This window comes from Danio rerio, chromosome 7 (assembly GCF_052040795.2).
Source record: "Danio rerio strain M-AB ecotype USA chromosome 7, GRCz13ab, whole genome shotgun sequence".
Taxonomy (NCBI): domain Eukaryota; kingdom Metazoa; phylum Chordata; class Actinopteri; order Cypriniformes; family Danionidae; genus Danio; species Danio rerio.
The window spans coordinates 43,745,901-43,764,396 of NC_141027.1; the positions used below are offsets into that span (position 1 = coordinate 43,745,901).

At 36.2% G+C, this 18,496-nt stretch overlaps 1 protein-coding gene across 8 annotated transcripts in view; it reads right to left on the bottom strand.

Annotated features, from left to right (window-relative positions):
• Positions 1 to 209: 209 nt before the first annotated feature.
• The window catches only part of cdh8 (cadherin 8), a 435,086-nt gene continuing 416,799 nt past the window's right edge, over positions 210 to 18,496 (bottom strand). For all 8 annotated transcript variants that reach the window (XM_087261647.1, XM_087261652.1, XM_087261649.1 and 5 more), the window contains 4 exons: positions 16,983 to 17,104; positions 14,106 to 14,217; positions 2,529 to 2,780; positions 210 to 2,385 (listed from right to left, as the gene is read on the bottom strand). In XM_087261647.1, coding sequence (XP_087117773.1) covers positions 1,892 to 2,385; positions 2,529 to 2,780; positions 14,106 to 14,217; positions 16,983 to 17,104 — 980 coding nt within the window. In that variant the 3' untranslated portion in view covers positions 210 to 1,891. The remainder of the gene's footprint in view (positions 2,386 to 2,528; positions 2,781 to 14,105; positions 14,218 to 16,982; positions 17,105 to 18,496) is intronic.

The following is an 18,496-nucleotide window of genomic DNA, read 5'->3' on the forward strand; positions in this document are numbered from 1 at the left end:
ACAGTTTTAAAAAAAAAAAAACAGATCTTAAATCATGTGATTTTGTATGGAACGACAATTAGCAGAAGCCCTGTGGCTGGCTGGCTGGAATTAAAAGTCTGTGTGCATATACCCCACTAGGAGAATCATTTTCATTGAAACCTTGAAGAAAAAGACAGGGTACAGGGGTCAGGATCTGCAGTGCACTCGGTTTAAGAAACACCCACAAGTATTTATAAAAATATATTTCACAAAGTAGGAAACAATACATGGATATCTTAGATTACAATACAGAGAGTAGCTAATTAAACATACAAGTGTATGAGCATTAAAGCACAGTAGAAAATATGATTTGCATGAAAGACTATTTTATATATACTGTCGGTTCAAAAGAATCGCCACATATCGCATTGATACAAACAGAATATGCACGTAGCTCCATTTCCAGATCCCCATGTGCAATAGCTCACGTGCATAGACAAAACCTAGCACTTCAAAGAAAAAAGCTAAGAGAATCAGCAATGACTCTATGTACATCTTTTTTTCTTTCTTTTTTTCTTCTTCTTTTTTTTTTTGCTCTATTAGCATACAGCAAAGGACATTACGCATGTCTGCCTCTGTATTTCTTTACTCGGTGGATTCTGATGTTTGACTTTAAAAAATGACAGGGGTCAAATATAAACATGAACTAGATGCTTTGAGCTATTGTGCTTAGAATGATCACTAAAATCACTGTATATAGTATGTGAATAGATATATACACACACAGTGTCAGTAAAATATTGACTTATCTTTCTCGGTCAAGAGCAAATCCTCTGTGGATTTCGTTCAGTTATTACCGAATTCTCACTATGTGAATTTCGGTACAGAAATTGAGTTCAGCTTTCAAAAAACAGTGGTGCAGCAGAATGAAACAAAGCTGAAGAGGAAAAGCTCGCAAGTTTAAATTAAAGTGTTAATAAAAATAACAATTTCCCTAGAATAAATAAATATAAAATAAAAAGTACAAATATACTCAAACCTGCAGCACAAAACAGACGACTGGCAATGAATATTTATATATTTATATAAAACATACACAATAATGAAGAAACACCATCAATGTTCCAAAAAACATTGGAATACGACTGTATTTAATGCTCGCGTTTGTAAAACGAAGGCCTCAATTGTTTCTGCAATTCTCTTTTTGTCCTCGCACAGTCTACTCACCTTTGAGTGTGAATCACACTTAAAGCATATGGATACAAAGAGTTATATAAAGCAAGCCTCGAGGCTTTTCCAGTTACTCAAGAAATCTGGCCGCGTAGTATCAAAGGGTCAAACGTTATCTCAGCAGGCAGATCCTAAAGCCAATTTTCATTGCGCTCGCATTTGTTAAATCACACATACATTCATAAGTAATGTAGACAATATATTGCTATTTAGTTACCTTCTTTCTTTTTCTTTTTTTTCTAAAAAAAAAAAGGTCCTTTATCTGATTGGCTGAATGACGTCAAGAGTTGTCGGCGGGGAGCAGTGTCGTTTTGAGGCCTCTGCAGTCTTTTTTTCTCTTTCCACAATGGGGTGTCTGAAAGTCCCTTATCCATCCAGCCTTTTCAAGCGACTACCAAGAATCAAGATTCTGATGCCTCTGGCGGTCACAGTGAACAACAAATAGCCAAAATACTGCTAGACACTCAGTGACAGTAATCTAAACTCACACTCCACAAGATTCATTGACCTCCTACTATAGACACTGGTAAGTTCTGACAGTACGATGCACTCTGATGTGGTAGATGACTAATGCTATAAGGTCTCTCTAAGAAGTTTTTAAAAAAAGGCGCCCTCCCCCTGTTTGAGCAGTGTCTAACCTCCCCGTAGCGTAATACACAAGTTATGTGGACGAAAGCAAAGGGTCCTCGGTGCTTGGAGGTCAAGTCTCTTTATCGCTCTCGCCCACCGAATAGAGTTCGCCCAGTCTTCTGAAGCGCGGCCCCCACTCTCTAAGGTAGTCATAGTTCTGGTCTGAGTCCGAGGAAGCTGTTTCGAGGGAACTCAAGGAGCCTGCGATTGATCCCCTACCCTCGTAGCCATAGATTTGGATGGAGTCATATGGCGGAGCTGTAGGGTCGTTGTCCGCCTCATGCAGCCGAACGTTGATAAATTCATCGACGTCCACTCCGTTCGGACCCGAGTGCTGGCCCTGTCTTGGCATGAACTGCAGGTCAGGCTTGATGTCCTTCCTGGGCAGATAGCCGTTGATGCCATCTGGGTTCTGCAGGGTGGCAATGTCAAAGGCCTCGGTGTCCTCTTCCCCGCCTCCCTCGTCATCATAACGGATGATGTTCTCTCTCACGTCCTCGTCGTCTTTGATGATCAGCGGCTCGTTCTTGTGTCGCCTCAAAGTCACAAACAAGACCACGATGACTGAAAGGCACAAGAACAACCACTTAGGGATTTGTGCGACTTTGATTTTCCTATTCTTTTACCAAGTGCCTTTTTGATTTGATTTTTACATCCAAAGTGGATTTTAAATTAAAAAATTAGCAAGGACTCAAAAAATGACCTACCGAGTAGTAGAATTATACAAGCTAGAATAGCAATCAGAGCTCCCATGCTGAGACCAATAGGTAGAACAAAAGCCTCCACGTTACACGACTGCACAATGCCTTCCCTGCTGCAGCCGCACACCCGGATTGTTAACGTGTTGGTGCTGCTCATCGGAGGCTCTCCGTCGTCAGTCACGACGATGGGAAGGAGGTACGTCTCTTGTTTCTGTCGCCGAAAGGAATCGTGCTTGGCAAGAACGCTGATCGAGTTATCTGGGGAGAGATAAAGTTTGGCTGTGATGTATGAAAATGAAGACAATTCATGCAAGTAAATGGTAGGGAAACAACACGCTATTAAATTTACAACAAGATGACGTCTATTCCTCCGATAAACAAACAGATGGATACAAATAGCTTCATCTCTGCTGTCAATCTCCTGACTATGGGAGAAGAGGAAGAGTCTCAATGAGGCAGACAATTAAAAAAAAAAAAACCTAGCAAAAGGGCTTGAGCTTCCATTGGTGCATCTTTTCAAAAGTTGTAACTTCATTACCCCCTCACACTGCAAAGCATATGTTGGAGCTCTCCAGTGTCTCAAGGAGCTTCTTCAGATGATACTCTGTAAAAAGTCTCCCTAAAAGCCTTCAATTTTTATTTCCGAAATGAAAATACAGTCGGAGTACAGAGTTTAGATAATAGCACAGGATACAACACAATAACCAAGTTATGGGAAAAAAAAGCTTTATCACGTAATAGAGTCCTGGGAGCAACCGAGGCAATACTAATGTATGTTTGCATTTATTTATTACATCTGGTGAGGATGAAGAACAGGAAGTTCATCATTTAAAACTACGCAATGAAAGGACATCACTGAAACAAATATTGGTAAACTGAATAGGGTCGGAATTTAATTTCCGCTCATAAACATGCTAATGAAAAATGTAAATATGGCTTTCTTTTTGTTTCCCTGAGATCACAAAGCAATTATCTGCGAACGCAGTGAGCTGATTTATCAATGTAATTAAAGTTCCGCATTTTTTTCGTGTGTCATTATGTGTGAAAAACATTGTCCTGAACTAATGTATCTTATTTTGCCAAAGAATATTCGTTGATATGAAGCCCTTATTTATTTTTATGATTATCAGACTATATTTCCATGTGTCTACACATAGCTATGGCCAAATTAAATGTTTCTAGGTTTATATGCATTCGAGCATCTCATTTTAGTTACATTATAAAAGCTAATATCATTTTCTGACAGTATATAGGCACTATTATGTTGTGCTTGAGTCTTCAATCTGTTTTTTTTTTTTTTTTTTTTTTTTCAGGACGCTATACCCTGAAGCATGAATTTTAGGTCAGGATAGCTGAGGTGGTCCTGGCAGCTCCCAGCTCACATCGGCCTCTCCATGTCACCAGCCTCTGCAATTACAGCTATCATCACAAACAAACCTCCTCAGCTCAGCTCCGGAGCTCTGCTTCAGACAACCTGTCTGCTGTGTGCAGGTGGGGACCATCATAGACTGTGTGTGTGTGCCATCGTGATGTGCATATCTGGATCATTATTTCACATGATCTTTGGAACGAGTCTTCAGGATGGATAATCATGCAATTAAATGCTACCCCCCCAAAAAACATCATCAATGATTGTATGATAAGTTTTCTGGTCATGGAAAAACATGATTAATAGTGTTATGGGTGGAGGAGAATGTGATTAAATTTGAGTCAGTGAAATGGAGGCTTTACGTCAGAAAGTGTGCAGCCTTCACAGGGAGAAACAATGCAACTACATGCATTTCAAAATATGTTTATAACCTTTGTGATACACACAGTATATATATATATATATATATATATATATATATATATATATATATATATATATATATATATATATATACAGTATATATATATATATATATATATATATATATATATATATATATATATATATTTTTTTTTTTTTTATTTTTTTTTATAGTAAAAGTCAGTGCTGTACAGTTAAGCCAGTAATTGTCACTTTTTTTTCTCACAATTTTTACATTTTTCTTGCATTTTGGAATTCATCTCACTATTCAGAATTCTGATAAAAAATGAAATTTCAAGAGTTTACATTTAGCTAATGATTTAATATAAAGCATGTTTGGCATGCTGTCTCGGGAGAGAGCCCTAAGATTATCTAGCCCAGGGATCCCTCCCATTTGAAGGGCGAGAGGGGAGTTTGAGCTCAGGTAGATCTTGAGAACTCCTATGCTTATTTAGTGCTGATTAAGAACTCTTCAATGGTGCCAATTTGGTTTGGTCAATTCACTCATGTCGCATGTCTGGACTGTAGGAGGAAACTGGAGAACCCGTGGTAAACCCACACGAGCTTGGGAAGAACATGTAAACTCTGCACAGAAAAGTTTACTGGCCAAGAAAGGACTTAAACAAGTGACATTCTTGCTGTGAGGCAACAGTGCTAACCATTAGGCCACCGTGTCACACTGTCAAGGAAAAGGAAGGAGGAGCAGGGGTGGAATGGGGGATTCTTCAAGACAAAATAACTAAGGTAAGAAACGTTTAAGAAAACGTTTAAGAAAAGTTTTTTTTTACAGTGGGTTAGGAATAATCAGATTAATGAATCATGCGTTAGCAAATGCGGGACCGGCTGTGGTCAATCATAAGCACATGGTCTTCTCGAAATTAGTTTAGAAATAAACCTCACCTTTTGTGAAACATATCATTTTGAGATATAAACTGCATTAGCGAGGGGAAAAGATTCATTTATTCATTCATTCATTCATTTTCTTTTTAGCTTAGTCCTTTTATTAATCTGGGGTCACCACAGCGGAATGAACCGCCAACTTATCCAGCACATTTTCTTACGCAGCGGATGCCCTTCCAGCTGCAACCCATCTCCGGGAACATCCATACACACTCACCCACACTCATACACTTACGGAAAATTTAGTCTACCTAATTCACCTGTACTGCATGTCTTTGGACTGTGGGGGAATCCGGAGCACCCGGAGGAAACCCACGCGAATGCAGGGAGAACATGCAAACTCCACACCGAAACACCAACCTATCCAGAAAAGGCTCTAACCAGCTACCTTCTTGCTGTGAGGCGACAGCACTACCTACTGCACCACTGCGTGGCCCAGGTAAAAAAGATTATAGGTCACCATTCCGAGATTATATTTCAGTTCTGATTTATATTTTCTTTAGACTTTTTCTTTAGATTTTTTCTTTTTTTAATCAGACTGTTCATTGCATTTCTGAGTTTACATCTCACCATACTCAAATGACATGTTGTAATTCTGAGTATATTTCTTTTTATTTTCAAAGCTTTTATCTTCATATAATTTTTTTTTGTTTATATCCCACAACATTAAGAACATTTAATTTCAAAATAGTGAGAAACAGATTCACAATTCAGAGAAAAAAAATAGATGTTTGTTGAGATGTTTTTCTGGTAAATTTTTTATCTTGTCGTTGATTGATTGATCAATTCATTCTGTGGAGAAATCAAGCTTTTATTTATTGTAAATTCATAAATTGTAATGGAATTGTTTTTTAAATGTTGGCGTTAATAGGCCAGTCAGTTTATTGACATACAGTTGAAGTCAAAACCATTAGCCCTCCTTTGAATTTCTTAAATTGTTTTCAAATATTTCCCAAATTGTTGTTTAACAGAGCAAGGAATTTTTTTTTTGCAGTATTTTCTATAATATATTTTCTCTTGGAAAACAAAGTCTCAATAAATGGGTAAATATATATATATATATATCTTAAGGTCAATATTATTAGCACCCTTAAGCGATATTTGTTTTTGATTGTCTACAGAAGAATCCATCATTCTAAAATTACTTGCCTAATTACCCCAACTTGCCTAATTAACCTTTAAATTAAAATTTTAAAATAATAAAATAAATATACAGTAAGAGGTTTTTTACTGTCATCATGGCAAAGATAAAACAAATTAGTTATTAAATAAATCAGGCGCAAATGAATTTGGAGAGATAATAATTATGACTTCAACAGTATATAGTTTAACTGTACTGCAGGCGTTTCAAGTTCGAGTTCTGACTTGTGGACTCTTCCTTACTATGCTCCTCTCTTGCTCTTGCTTTGTTTTATTTTATTTTTGTTCTATTTATTTTATTATTTATACCGAGACAATATACAATATGATATGTTGTGCCAGAGCTATAAAGCTAATTTACATCTGTAGTCCCTGGGCAGGTAACAAGTGTAACAATATTAAAACAATAAATAAAATAGTGCAATATACACTTACAATAAATACATCATAGTCAATAAAATGAAATCAAATCAGTTCAATCAATTCAATTCAATTACATTCTCCCTCCCTCGCTCGCTCTCTCTCTTTTAAACAACATGTTAGTTTCTCCTGTTTTATCAAAATGATAAAATAAATCTTAAAAAAAAAAAAAAAAACAACATAAAGGAGAATTGTAATGAAATGAACTTTTAACGCTGCTTTTAACGCACTACAACGCCATACTTTTTTTGTAAAATACTCTCACTTGCTATGAGGAAAAGCAATAGGATATAGCACAACTTTTTGGACATGCTGTCAAATCGCAGCACAAGTTTTGATGCCAAGCGCGATCAAACACACACACTCTCGCACACGCTCCAGCAGAAGAGATGAGAAAGCGGCCTTAGTGCAGCAGACGCCTCAGGCTGTGCATCAAAGCCTGGTGTCCTTACAGAGCTTTCTCCTGTCTCTGTGATGGAGTGGCCATCTTTAACCTGAACTCACTCAGGCTGACTCATAATACATGCTGCCTCTCAAGATATCACTGAGATTGTCACTAATGACATTCCGCCTGTCTGCTTCATCTTGCAATCCTCAAGGTCTGCCTTTGTCTTAGCAGTCGATTGTTCAGCGCTTTTCCTATCAGTATTGTTTCATCTTTCTCTTTTATTTTCTCCTTGAAACAGCTTTTTTTGTACTGATGTTCTCTGTGGGCTGATTGTTCACTGTAATAACAAATACATTTGTTGTAATGATTCAAATGAAGTTACAAGCTTTGTCTAGTTTATGCTAAGTCTAGCCAAAGGTTTAAGAGACAAACTGAAACAATCGTAAGGAAACATTTGGTGAAAAATCACAATAAATTTCTATTTACTAAGGTTAATGTATTTAGTAACATGAACAAACAATAAACAGTACATTTATTACAGCTTTTTTTCCCACTGTTGTTAAGCTTATAGTTATTAAAAAAAAAAAAAAGTTGTTCGTTGTTAGTTCATGTTAGCCCACAATTCATTAAATTAAGTAAACAAGCACAACTATGGATTTATTAATGCCTTATTAAATGTTAAACTGTACAAGAGGTGTTTATTCTTAGTTCACATTAATAAATACGTTAAATTACTACTAATATTAAAATTAACACTAATACTAACACTAAACAATCTGACTTTTATTTTTTTTTTTGCAGTTATTTATGCACTTATTTTTTTTCTTTAGTTTGTGTAGATTTGCTTTAAAAAAAATACCAGACAAAAATCTTTATTATTTATATCTTTTTAGTATTCCTAGACCCAGACATCATTTAAAATGAGCTGAAACAACACAGTTCTTGAGATTTCATTAGTACAACTTAATTTTTCTATGTTTAATTCACATGAATTTGTTAAAAGTGTTCAGTTAATTAATTTGTGTTGGGTAAACATGAATGAATTGTGTGAACCCTTCATTTTCTTTTTACAGTGTATAAAATTTCATATGTAACCTAATAACATTACATATTAATAATAAAACAAATAAAAAGTAATAAAGCACATTTAAGATGCCAAGTTTATTTTACAATAATCTTTTTTTTTTCAAAGATTGTTGCTATTTTGTCACCTTGGAATTATACGGTTCTATCTGCGTTCTGAAAGATTTTGAGATATTGAGCTTAAAAGTTCTTGCATTCCATATAGCGAACAGTATATGTGTAACATTTTTTTTAAAATAAAAAGTATTAAAATGTATAACAACTTATAAAAAACATCCCATAATGTAAATAAGATGTCATTTAGTAAAAATGTCAATAACTCAATTTTGACAAAAATGTCAGATAGAACCTTATAATTCTAAGGGGACGAATAGTCAACTACGGAACATGCCAAGAATGCATGAACTTAATGCAAACAATGCATTGTATTACCTGCAAATCAACAGTACATCACAGAAAAAAATGCAAGCAAATGCATTAATCTTATGCAAGTAATGTATCTCCACATTATTGATAAAGGATACTGTATGTTGAAAAAAATGTATCCATATGTCTGTATAAATTGTGTCTACACAATTCAGCTCAGAGTTCAAAATCCACTGAATCATTGCAGAGTTGTTGTTTTTGCATGTATAGACAAGTAAATACAATGATCTGTGCATCAGCCATGAATCAGGTGTGCGCTGCAAATATTGCTGAAGTGAAAGCCAGCTCACTGCATCTGTCTATGCGCTGCACATGCACTGCTTTCTGCTCCGCTAGCCAGTGGTGAAAAGATACAAAAAAATCATACTTAAGTAAAAGTACCATTACTTGCCTAAAAATGTAACGCAAGTTGAGTAAAAGTATCTGTTGTAAATATTACTCAAAGTATGAGTAAGAAGTAGCCTTTTCAAAAGTACTCAAGAGTAGTGAGTAGTGAGTATGCTATAAAACGCACATACATTTACATGTAATTTGTGGATGTGTGCAAACGTAACATTCTGCAACGTATTGAGTTATTTCCCAGAGTGCACACAATGGCATAAGTTGTCAATATAAGGTCTGATTTAGGTTGTGATGTCAGATGATCAAAATTCAATGTCTAGCCAGCGTCTAAGGACAACATTATTTTGATGTCCAATAACAACAAATGAAGTTGATATTTGGGTGATTTTCGGCTGTGTTAGAAAGTGACTAAAATCCAACGTCAAGCCAAAATCTTAAACCAACGTCACATTAATGCTAAACACTGACATTTACTCATCAGCTATTACAACCAAAATCCAACATCTGATAGACGCCATAGTGGTAACATCGACACAACATCAAGCTCTAACATCATTAGACATTGATATTTGGTTAATTTTAGGTTGGACATAGACATCAGCCTGACATTGAGTTCTGACGTCAACCATTTTGACGTGATTTTCATTTCCAGACAGAATGCAACGTCCCCACGACTTTATACAGTAAACATCCATCATTTTCTCATAAATGACATGCATCTAAACAGTCTCTGAGTCAATGCGTGTAAAGATTTTAGACATCTTCTTGAAACACTTTTATTGCTTCAAAACAGTTTGCTGCAATTATAAATCGCCCATGTCTTGATTTGGTTCAGTATGATGCAATTTAACTCTTCTATGTGTGATTGGATTGGACAGCAATCACAGGACTGAATTTTCTAATACCCATAGACCAGAAAAAATAAAGAAGTGACTGCAGTTTGAAGAAAGGTAGTGGAGTAAAAGTACCGATACTGCACTAAAAATCTACTCAAGGGAAAGTAAAAGTAGACATTTTTAAAACTACTTAGTAAATTACAATTTCTGAGAAAAACTACTCAATTGCAGTAATTTGAGTATTTGTAATTTACTTTACACCACTGCCACTAGCATGTGCTCTGTGAAAGAGGCATGACACCATGGTCTTTTTTAATTTCACTCACCTCCTTTTTTTCCAGGGTCTTTCAGAGCAATATTTAAAGGTAAATGTGATTTTGTATGTTTACTCGTATTTAACGTGGTGTCTTCTTCGTCTGGTTAAATGGTCAGTTACAGAGCAGCTTAAAGGTATATACTGCCACTTACAATATTGATTTGTGTAAAATGTAAAATCGGGGCTTAGCGAGGGTCATTTGCATCCACATTGCCTTTGATTCGGGTGAATCTGTGTCATAATAAAAAAAGCATCTCGACCCAGGATTTCCCGGAAATACGTCGTATTTCAGAAAAAAAAGTGAGATCTTCAAAATTTTGCCAAGTTTGCACAATTTTGTGATTAATTCAGCAATCACAAAATTCGCTAAATCCTGCAGGGACTGAACAATAACTATTATTATTATTATTATTATTATTATTATTATTAGTAGTAGTAGTATTAATATTAGTAGTAGTATAATTATTATAATACACTTCTAAGAACACATTTGTCTTAAGCATTATGAGCATAATATTTACACAATTATACGCTCAAGTGAATTTTATTTATTGATTTTTATTAGAAAAAAAATTCCATTATACTTAGATTAACCTGCAATAATAATCAATACCCTATAACTATGTATAGCGGCTGTGTCACTCCACTTGAAACACATTTTTTTCTTCAGATGCTCTTTCCACTTCACATTTTTCCTTATACTTTCATATTAACTCAAAAACACGACTGTCCCTCGGAAGGCAAAGCTCTTTTGATGTAACGTCTGATCCGTCTGGTTCAAAAATATCACGTTTCCTCTTTTTGGTGAGCAGCCAAAACAACAGCTCCTTCAACGGTCAGCCATAAGACCACATGCCAAATGGAACTAGATCAATACAGTCGTCCCTCAAGTCTTCGAAAGCATAGTGCATTGCTAGGTTGTGCAGAGAGAACAGCAGGAGCGCAGTGTGAAAAGGAAGGTCGGATAGGTTATGTGAAAAAAAGACGGAAAAAGTCAGTGTATTTAGCAAACAAATTTGGAACCATCTGCTGCACAGCCTCAGCTTTGAGTGTGTCACCCTACATCGAGCTGCATCGCTAAACCTCCGCTTGGATTCTGTTCATTTGCTTTCTTTCAAAATGCACTGGGGAGTACAAAATAGCTGATGTCCAGACAATTGTGCATCTGCTAACTTTTGGGTACACTAATTCCGCCAGATTTTCCCTTCAAATGCACGCCTCCGGACTGCACTCCACACACAGGCTTCACACTTGCAGATGCCACTCTCTCTGTTCATCTCATTCATACTAAATCTATTAAAGCAACATTTAAGCAAAAAAGATATACACAATCATTTTTTTTTTACATTCTCATAATACTAAATACTTTACACTACTGCTAATACTATTTGTGTATTGCCATCACATTTCTGCAAGACCAATTTGTGCATCTAGTTGTGCATTTAATTATCATTACATTCTTTTTTTAATCTTATAATTGTTTTACAGCAATGACTGACTAATACTACCATTTTTACCATATCTCAATTTATTGATTGTTATTAAAATGTCTTGTGGATTTTTCAGCACAACTGTCCTTTACAGTAAATCATAGATCTCAAACTCACTTCCTGGAGAGCTGTTGCTCTGCACATTTTTGCTCCAACCCTATCGAAAACAGCTGATCCAAATAACCAAGGTGTTTAAAGAGTCATGAACACCTTCATTAGATGAATCAGCTGTGTTTGATTAGGGTTGGAGCAAAAATGTGCAGAGCTGCGGCCCTCCAGGAATTGAGTGTGAGACCTATGCAGTAAATACATTCATAGCAGACAAAACAATTAAATATCATCATACACTCTCAGAAAAAAAGGTACAATACTGTAATGTTTAAGGTACAAATGGCTGTCACTGGGATAGCACCCTGAGAGATACCTTTTGTACCTCTATTTTAAAGTAAAAAAAAATAAAAATCATTGTGGGTGAAAAACTGTACCATAAATACCTATTGTGGACCTTTACAAGACCTCTAGATCAGTGGTCCTGGCCACAGACGGTACTGGCCTGTGGATCAATTGGTACTGGGCCGCACAAGAAATCATACATTTTTTTTTCGTTTTATTTCTGAGTCTGAACGACCTTTTATTTAGAAAAAAACTACTGTATTATTGCGGCTTATATATCTTTTCAGTTACTTGAGCACCAAAATTTAACCCACAAGCTAGCAAAATGAGTAAGAAACATCATTTTTGAAAAGTTTCTTTGCAAAGAGGAAAAGACCTAGTAAAGGACCCACAAACTGCCCAGGAATAAATCTGAAACCCATTTGTCAACAAATCAGGTAAATCCAGCATGTCTGTGTAAAATGATCAACTGCTGGAGATCGCAAATGAACGTAATCATTTACACATCACGTGCATATCTTTTCTGCGTGCAAGGTTGTTTTTTCTAATCGAGGAGCGATTCCGTTGAAAAAATCTTCAGAATGCCACAAGCGCACTGCAAGTCACGTGACTGACCGATCAGTTTCATATTTTGTATGAAATATGCACATTAATGCAAATAAAACTTGTATTAGAGTTGCAGCAATGTTTTGGCAGCTTGTCATCCTCTGAGAAAGCAATTGATGGTCGCCTAGCACCAAACTTTTCCCGCCAATACTGCCCCCCTCCTTCTCCTCCCCAGTCCGTGATAAAATTGTCAAGTGTTGACAGGTCCATGGTTAAAAAAAGGTCAGGGACCACTGCCCTACATGCAAAATTGTATCTCCATTTTAGTTTTTTTGTTTTCTGACAATGCATTAAAATGGACCCATTCATTTATGTTCTTTTCGACTTAGTCCCTATATTATTCTGGGGTTGCCACAGCAGAATGAACCCCCAACTTATCCAGCATATGCTTTATGCAGTGGATGCCCTTCCAACCGCAACCCATCACTGGGAAACCCATACACACTCACTCGCACACATACATACACTATGGACAATTTTGCATACCCTATACGGCATGTCTTTGGACTTGTGGGGGAAACCAGAGCACCCGGAGGAAACCTACACAAACATGGGGAGAACATGCAAACTCCACACAGTAATGCCAACTGACCCGGACGAGGCTCTAACCAGCGACTTTCTTGCTGTGAGGCGACAGCACTACTTACTGCACCACCGCGTCGCCTTAAAATGGACCCAATATGCCCTCTATTTACAAGAGAGATAATTAAAAATTTGTCTATGGTGTCCCTAGAATGTGTATGTGGCGTTTTAGCTCAAAACAATAAACAAATATAAAATAATGTTTTATAACTCTTTAAATCTTCCACCTTTAGGCTTTGATCTTAATTGTGCCGTTTTGTGGCTGTCACTTTAAATTCAAATGAGATTGTACACCCAGCCCTCTTTTCAAAAGGAGACTTTTTTCTGCTTAATAGGTACAACAATGGTACAAAAGTTGTCACTCAGGCAGTACCCTTTCCAAAAATATATTTTTGTACTTTTAGGTTGTAATATATACATTTAACAATCAACAAAGGCCCTTTAAGTAGTGATATATAACTTTTAGGTACCAATATTTATCCTTTATGTACTATCTTGCAATATTTTACATTGTACTATTTTTACGCTATACAAAAAAATAAAATGAATTAAGAGTTTAGATGCAAAAACCTCTAAAAACCATTTGATATTTTCTTATAAAATTAGCATTTGTCTCTGACTCTTATGTGTAGGCTCAGTAATTTTAATTTTATAGTGACAAATTAATTTTTTCATTGCCTTTCAAGTGAAATAACTGAACATAAATAATAAACATAAATAATAAAAATGCTCATTTTAGGTGAACATTTTCAACAGCATTTAGAGTTTTTTGCATCTGAACTCTTTAAATGTTTGTACTTTCAGATACCTTCATCTTTTCCTCTCTTTCTCATTTAATATTTATTTCCCTGCTCATACTTCTATCTTACCTAAATTGTTTTTGATGGTGAAATTGGGATTGTTTAGCATCTCCAGGCGGTAGTGGAAAGTGTGTCCCTGGGAAGGATTGTCTTTGTCCACAGCACTGATGGTCTGAATCACCTGTGGACACAGAAAGAGATCAGCCATCTATTACTCTACTTTTGACATCATACGGGTCCAGACACTGACAGCAGCAAACACGGCATGAAAAATCTGTCCCATTCACTCATAAAAGGAGAGACCCTAAGCTAAGGGGGCGCATGCTTTGGCAGCCCACTTTTCTGTGCCAAGTCCATCTATATATCTGCCACCCCTGTTCACGACAAGTTCTTTTTCTTCATGATTAACAGTGGCCTGGAAAGCAGGACCCGACGTCCTGGTTGTTCTTTTTCTCCTCTTGGATGGAAAATGGTCTGATGGTGACTGTTTTTGAGGACGGATGGGGAGGAAGTACAAACTGATTTTGGCTGCTTTCCGATCAACAGGGTCCCTATGCAGTCTTAACTCCTCCCTTTTCACTGTGCATGGGATATCTGTTAATACTCTTTCCATTCTTAACAAAATGCATTCATTTGCAACACCTCGTGTCATCACGCTGAAAGGAAACTATATTAGGAGATTGAGGTTTTATGACATATAGAGTTTTTCGGTATAATATGAAGTAATTTATTGTGCATTGCTATAATCATTAATAAATCCATGAGTATTTTTTAAAAATGAAAAATACATACAGTAATAATTTTATTTATATAAAATGTGATCCTGAATGACAAAACCCTAAGACATTAAGGGTAAATTTTCTGTAACTGATAAATGAAACTTTTTGGAAATCTGGAATTTGAGGGTTAACATATTAGTAAAATGTTAAAAATATTGAGAAAATTTCCTAAATGCTGCCTAAATTCTAGTAGGAGGTTTACAAAATATGTTCAAAGAACATGATATTTAGCTTATCCTACAGATTGTTTGCTAAAAAAAGAACTAAATCTAAATTTGAGCCACACAATGTACACTAACTGGCCACTTTATTAGGCACACCTGTCTAACTGCTCGTTTACGCAAACTTCTATTTAGTCAATTACATGGCAGCAACTCAGTGCATTTAGGCAAGTAGGCATGGTCAACACAATCTGCTGCAGTTGAAACTGATCAGCACAATGGGAAAGAAAGGTGATTTAAGTGACTGAATGTGGCATGATTGTTGGTGCCATACGGGGTGGTCGGAGTATTTCAGAAACTGCTGATCTACTGGGATGGACAACCATCTCTAGAGTTTACAGAGAATCGTCCAAAAAAGAGAAAATATCCAGTGAGCGGCAGTTCTGCGGGCGCAAATGCCTTGTTGATGCCAGAGGTCAGAGAAGAATGGCCAGACTAATTTGAGCTGAGAGAAGGCATGGATCCATCCTGCCTTGTATCAATGGTTCAGGCTGGTGGTGGAGGATACTTTCTTGGCACACTTTGGGTGCATTAGTACCAATCGAGTATTGTGTCAACGCCACATTTTAATGTACCAAAAACCTTTCCTAAAGATTTAGAATAAAGAAATAATACAAAAATATATACAAAAAATACAATACCTATTTAAAAATTATTACATCATATATCAAAGGAAATAATAGGAATCGGTTAAAGTTTTTAAATTAAAAAAAGAGTAGCCTACAATAATTTAATAAAGCAAATAACAAACTAGCCAGCACATTCATCTTTCTTCAGTCGGAATTTCGGACACCGAGTTTGGCACTAAAATGGCCAAACTCGGTGTCCCAAATTCTGTACCGACAGCTGACACAGGATTCCCTTTTCTGATGGGTTATTTTAACAATTTATTTTGGCATATCAGTCAAAAATGACCTCATGTATGATGGGACAAATTCTGGATCTGTCTGTGAAAGGGGGTTCTTTCAAACCACCCGAACCCCCCCTGGCTACAGGCCTGAGGTGTTTGTATCTAACTTTTATATAACACATGAAAATATTTATACACAGTTAGACCTGTATATAATCTTTATTGGTGCTGTCAAACAAATTATCACGTTCAAAAAAATTTTGTGCACATGGATGTATTGAATAAATGTTTATTTGCTGCTTTTTCTTCCGTTTCCTCCCTATAAGAGCAAAAACATTTTGAGGTCTATAAAAGCGGTTCGGCATTTCTCATTTTGGCTGATTTAAATAAATATAAACAACACATAACAGAAACATTTCGATGTTCTGATATCAATTCCTGCAGCCGATCTAAATTTCAAGTGTGACTTCATGTGAAAACACTCTATAGCCTGAATACTGTGTGAAGTCCATGTATAGTTAATTTATAGTTTTTTTGGCTACATTTTACATCCATAAATGTACATTTTCACAGAAACACCATACTTTCTATTTTCAGAAAGGACTTTGATCTATATGTGAACTCCTTAAAAGGCTCTAACAATTATATTGCATGTAAAACTCTTTCTTCATGTAAATCATTTAAACTTGTTTAAATTGCTGGAATTTTATTTATGTAACCATTTTTTGTCTCTTTGTTCATATTGTATCTTTGTAAATGTTCTTTCTTGCATAATACATAAAGAAAATACTGTGTGAAGTCCACTTCCAAGTCAACTAGCGGTTTAATGGAACACACCTACAGTAATGTTAGTTACAGACACTGCTTGTCGGCTAGAGCAATGCAGACTCTGACCGAGCCTGAATGGATCTGATTGTTTTCATTTTCTGCAGCAGGAGAGAAAAGAGAGAGAGGGAAAGTAGCTAAAAAAGGCCACCCGGGTGTCTCTTACTTCTCTCTCTTAAATCGATAGGCTATAATTTACCGTGGCTGATCGTTACGGAGGAGCTGTGAGAGAGAGAGATGCTGCTGGCGGCTCTGATTGATGCCCTCTTACCTGTCCGGGTTTGCCGTTTTCACAAAGGAAGGCTTCGTATTCGGTGGCGAACTCGGGGGCGTTGTCGTTTATGTCCAGCACTTTGATTGCCACGATGGCTCTGGAAATCTGGCTGTGGTTATCTAATATGAAAAGAGACAAGCTATTAAAATGCTGAAAAGGCGAGAACAGCGGCCCAAATATAGAAGGGAGCTATTGCAAATCCCAGGTAAATACAATGACCCAGTTATTTCCTTTCTCTTTCTGCCTCACACACGTCTCTTTCTCTCTCTCCTGCTCCTGCTATTTATTTATCGATTTATTTTTTTGGATGGAGAGACAGATGAGATGCAGCATCAGTCTGAGCTTTAGACTTTATCAAGTATGCAAAACAGGATTACGGTGGAGAAAAAAAAAAACACACGCACACACACATTCAAAGTGCTTTTGAAATCCCCTGTACAGGTGCATGTTTTATACATGAAGGTTAAAAAAATGAATATTAATAAAACGGTGGCAGCTGAAGTCTAGAAGACAATAAAGGGCAATTTAATTAGATTAACTTTTCATTGGAATTATTCATTGGCAGTAATTTACAGTCCCTTTTGAGGACCCATGTAAATGATTGTATTTAATTAGGGTTGCAACCGTCGACTTTTAAAGCAATTATCTATTCGTTTGGCTTTAGCACATGACATGGCACCTTAACAGCTTAGGTGTAATTCAAGGCGCACTCTTGCTGTAATGTTTGACACTTAGAATAGCAAACAGCATTTGAAATGCATTTGACCTGTCAATTAAATTCGATCCTTGATCAACCAAATTGAATAAAAAGTGAGAGAGAGAGGTGTGTGCGTGACTGTGTCTATGTGTGAGAAGACTTCTCATATTTTAGTAGACAAAGCACAAAAATCAAGTAGTTGAGGAAATTTTAAATGTACAATTCTTAATCAAAACCTATCCCACATGCAACTGTTTTATTAAGATTTTTGTTTACAGCAGATTTAGTTCACAAACAGGGCTGGTCATAACCATGGGGAATGGGCACAGGGATGCATGGTGGGGATGTCAAGGGGAGGCTGAAATTATGGGAGTTTTGCTGACACAACAACGTGCAGCAGATGCATTACCAAAGTTAGAGTACATGTATAGGGGCAAACAAGTCAAACTTAATGAAACATTTGAGGGCTCATGGAATCAACCTAAAGGCAGAGGAATGTCTTTGACACATTCATCACATTCATCATCGGGTACTTTCATTGAGTAATTTTTACATGGATACCAATACTCTGATTTTAATATGATTAAGACAATCCTCTGATTAAGAGTCTACCATGTATACATATATATATATATATATATATATATATATATATATATATATATATATATATATATATATATATATATATATATATGAATTGATGCATACTTCAAAATTTAATTATATTGTTCAATTAAAATTATTAAAATATATTTTTCTAGAGTCATCCAAACTAATTTTGTCACTCAAAAGTATCAGTTCAGGCACTGGT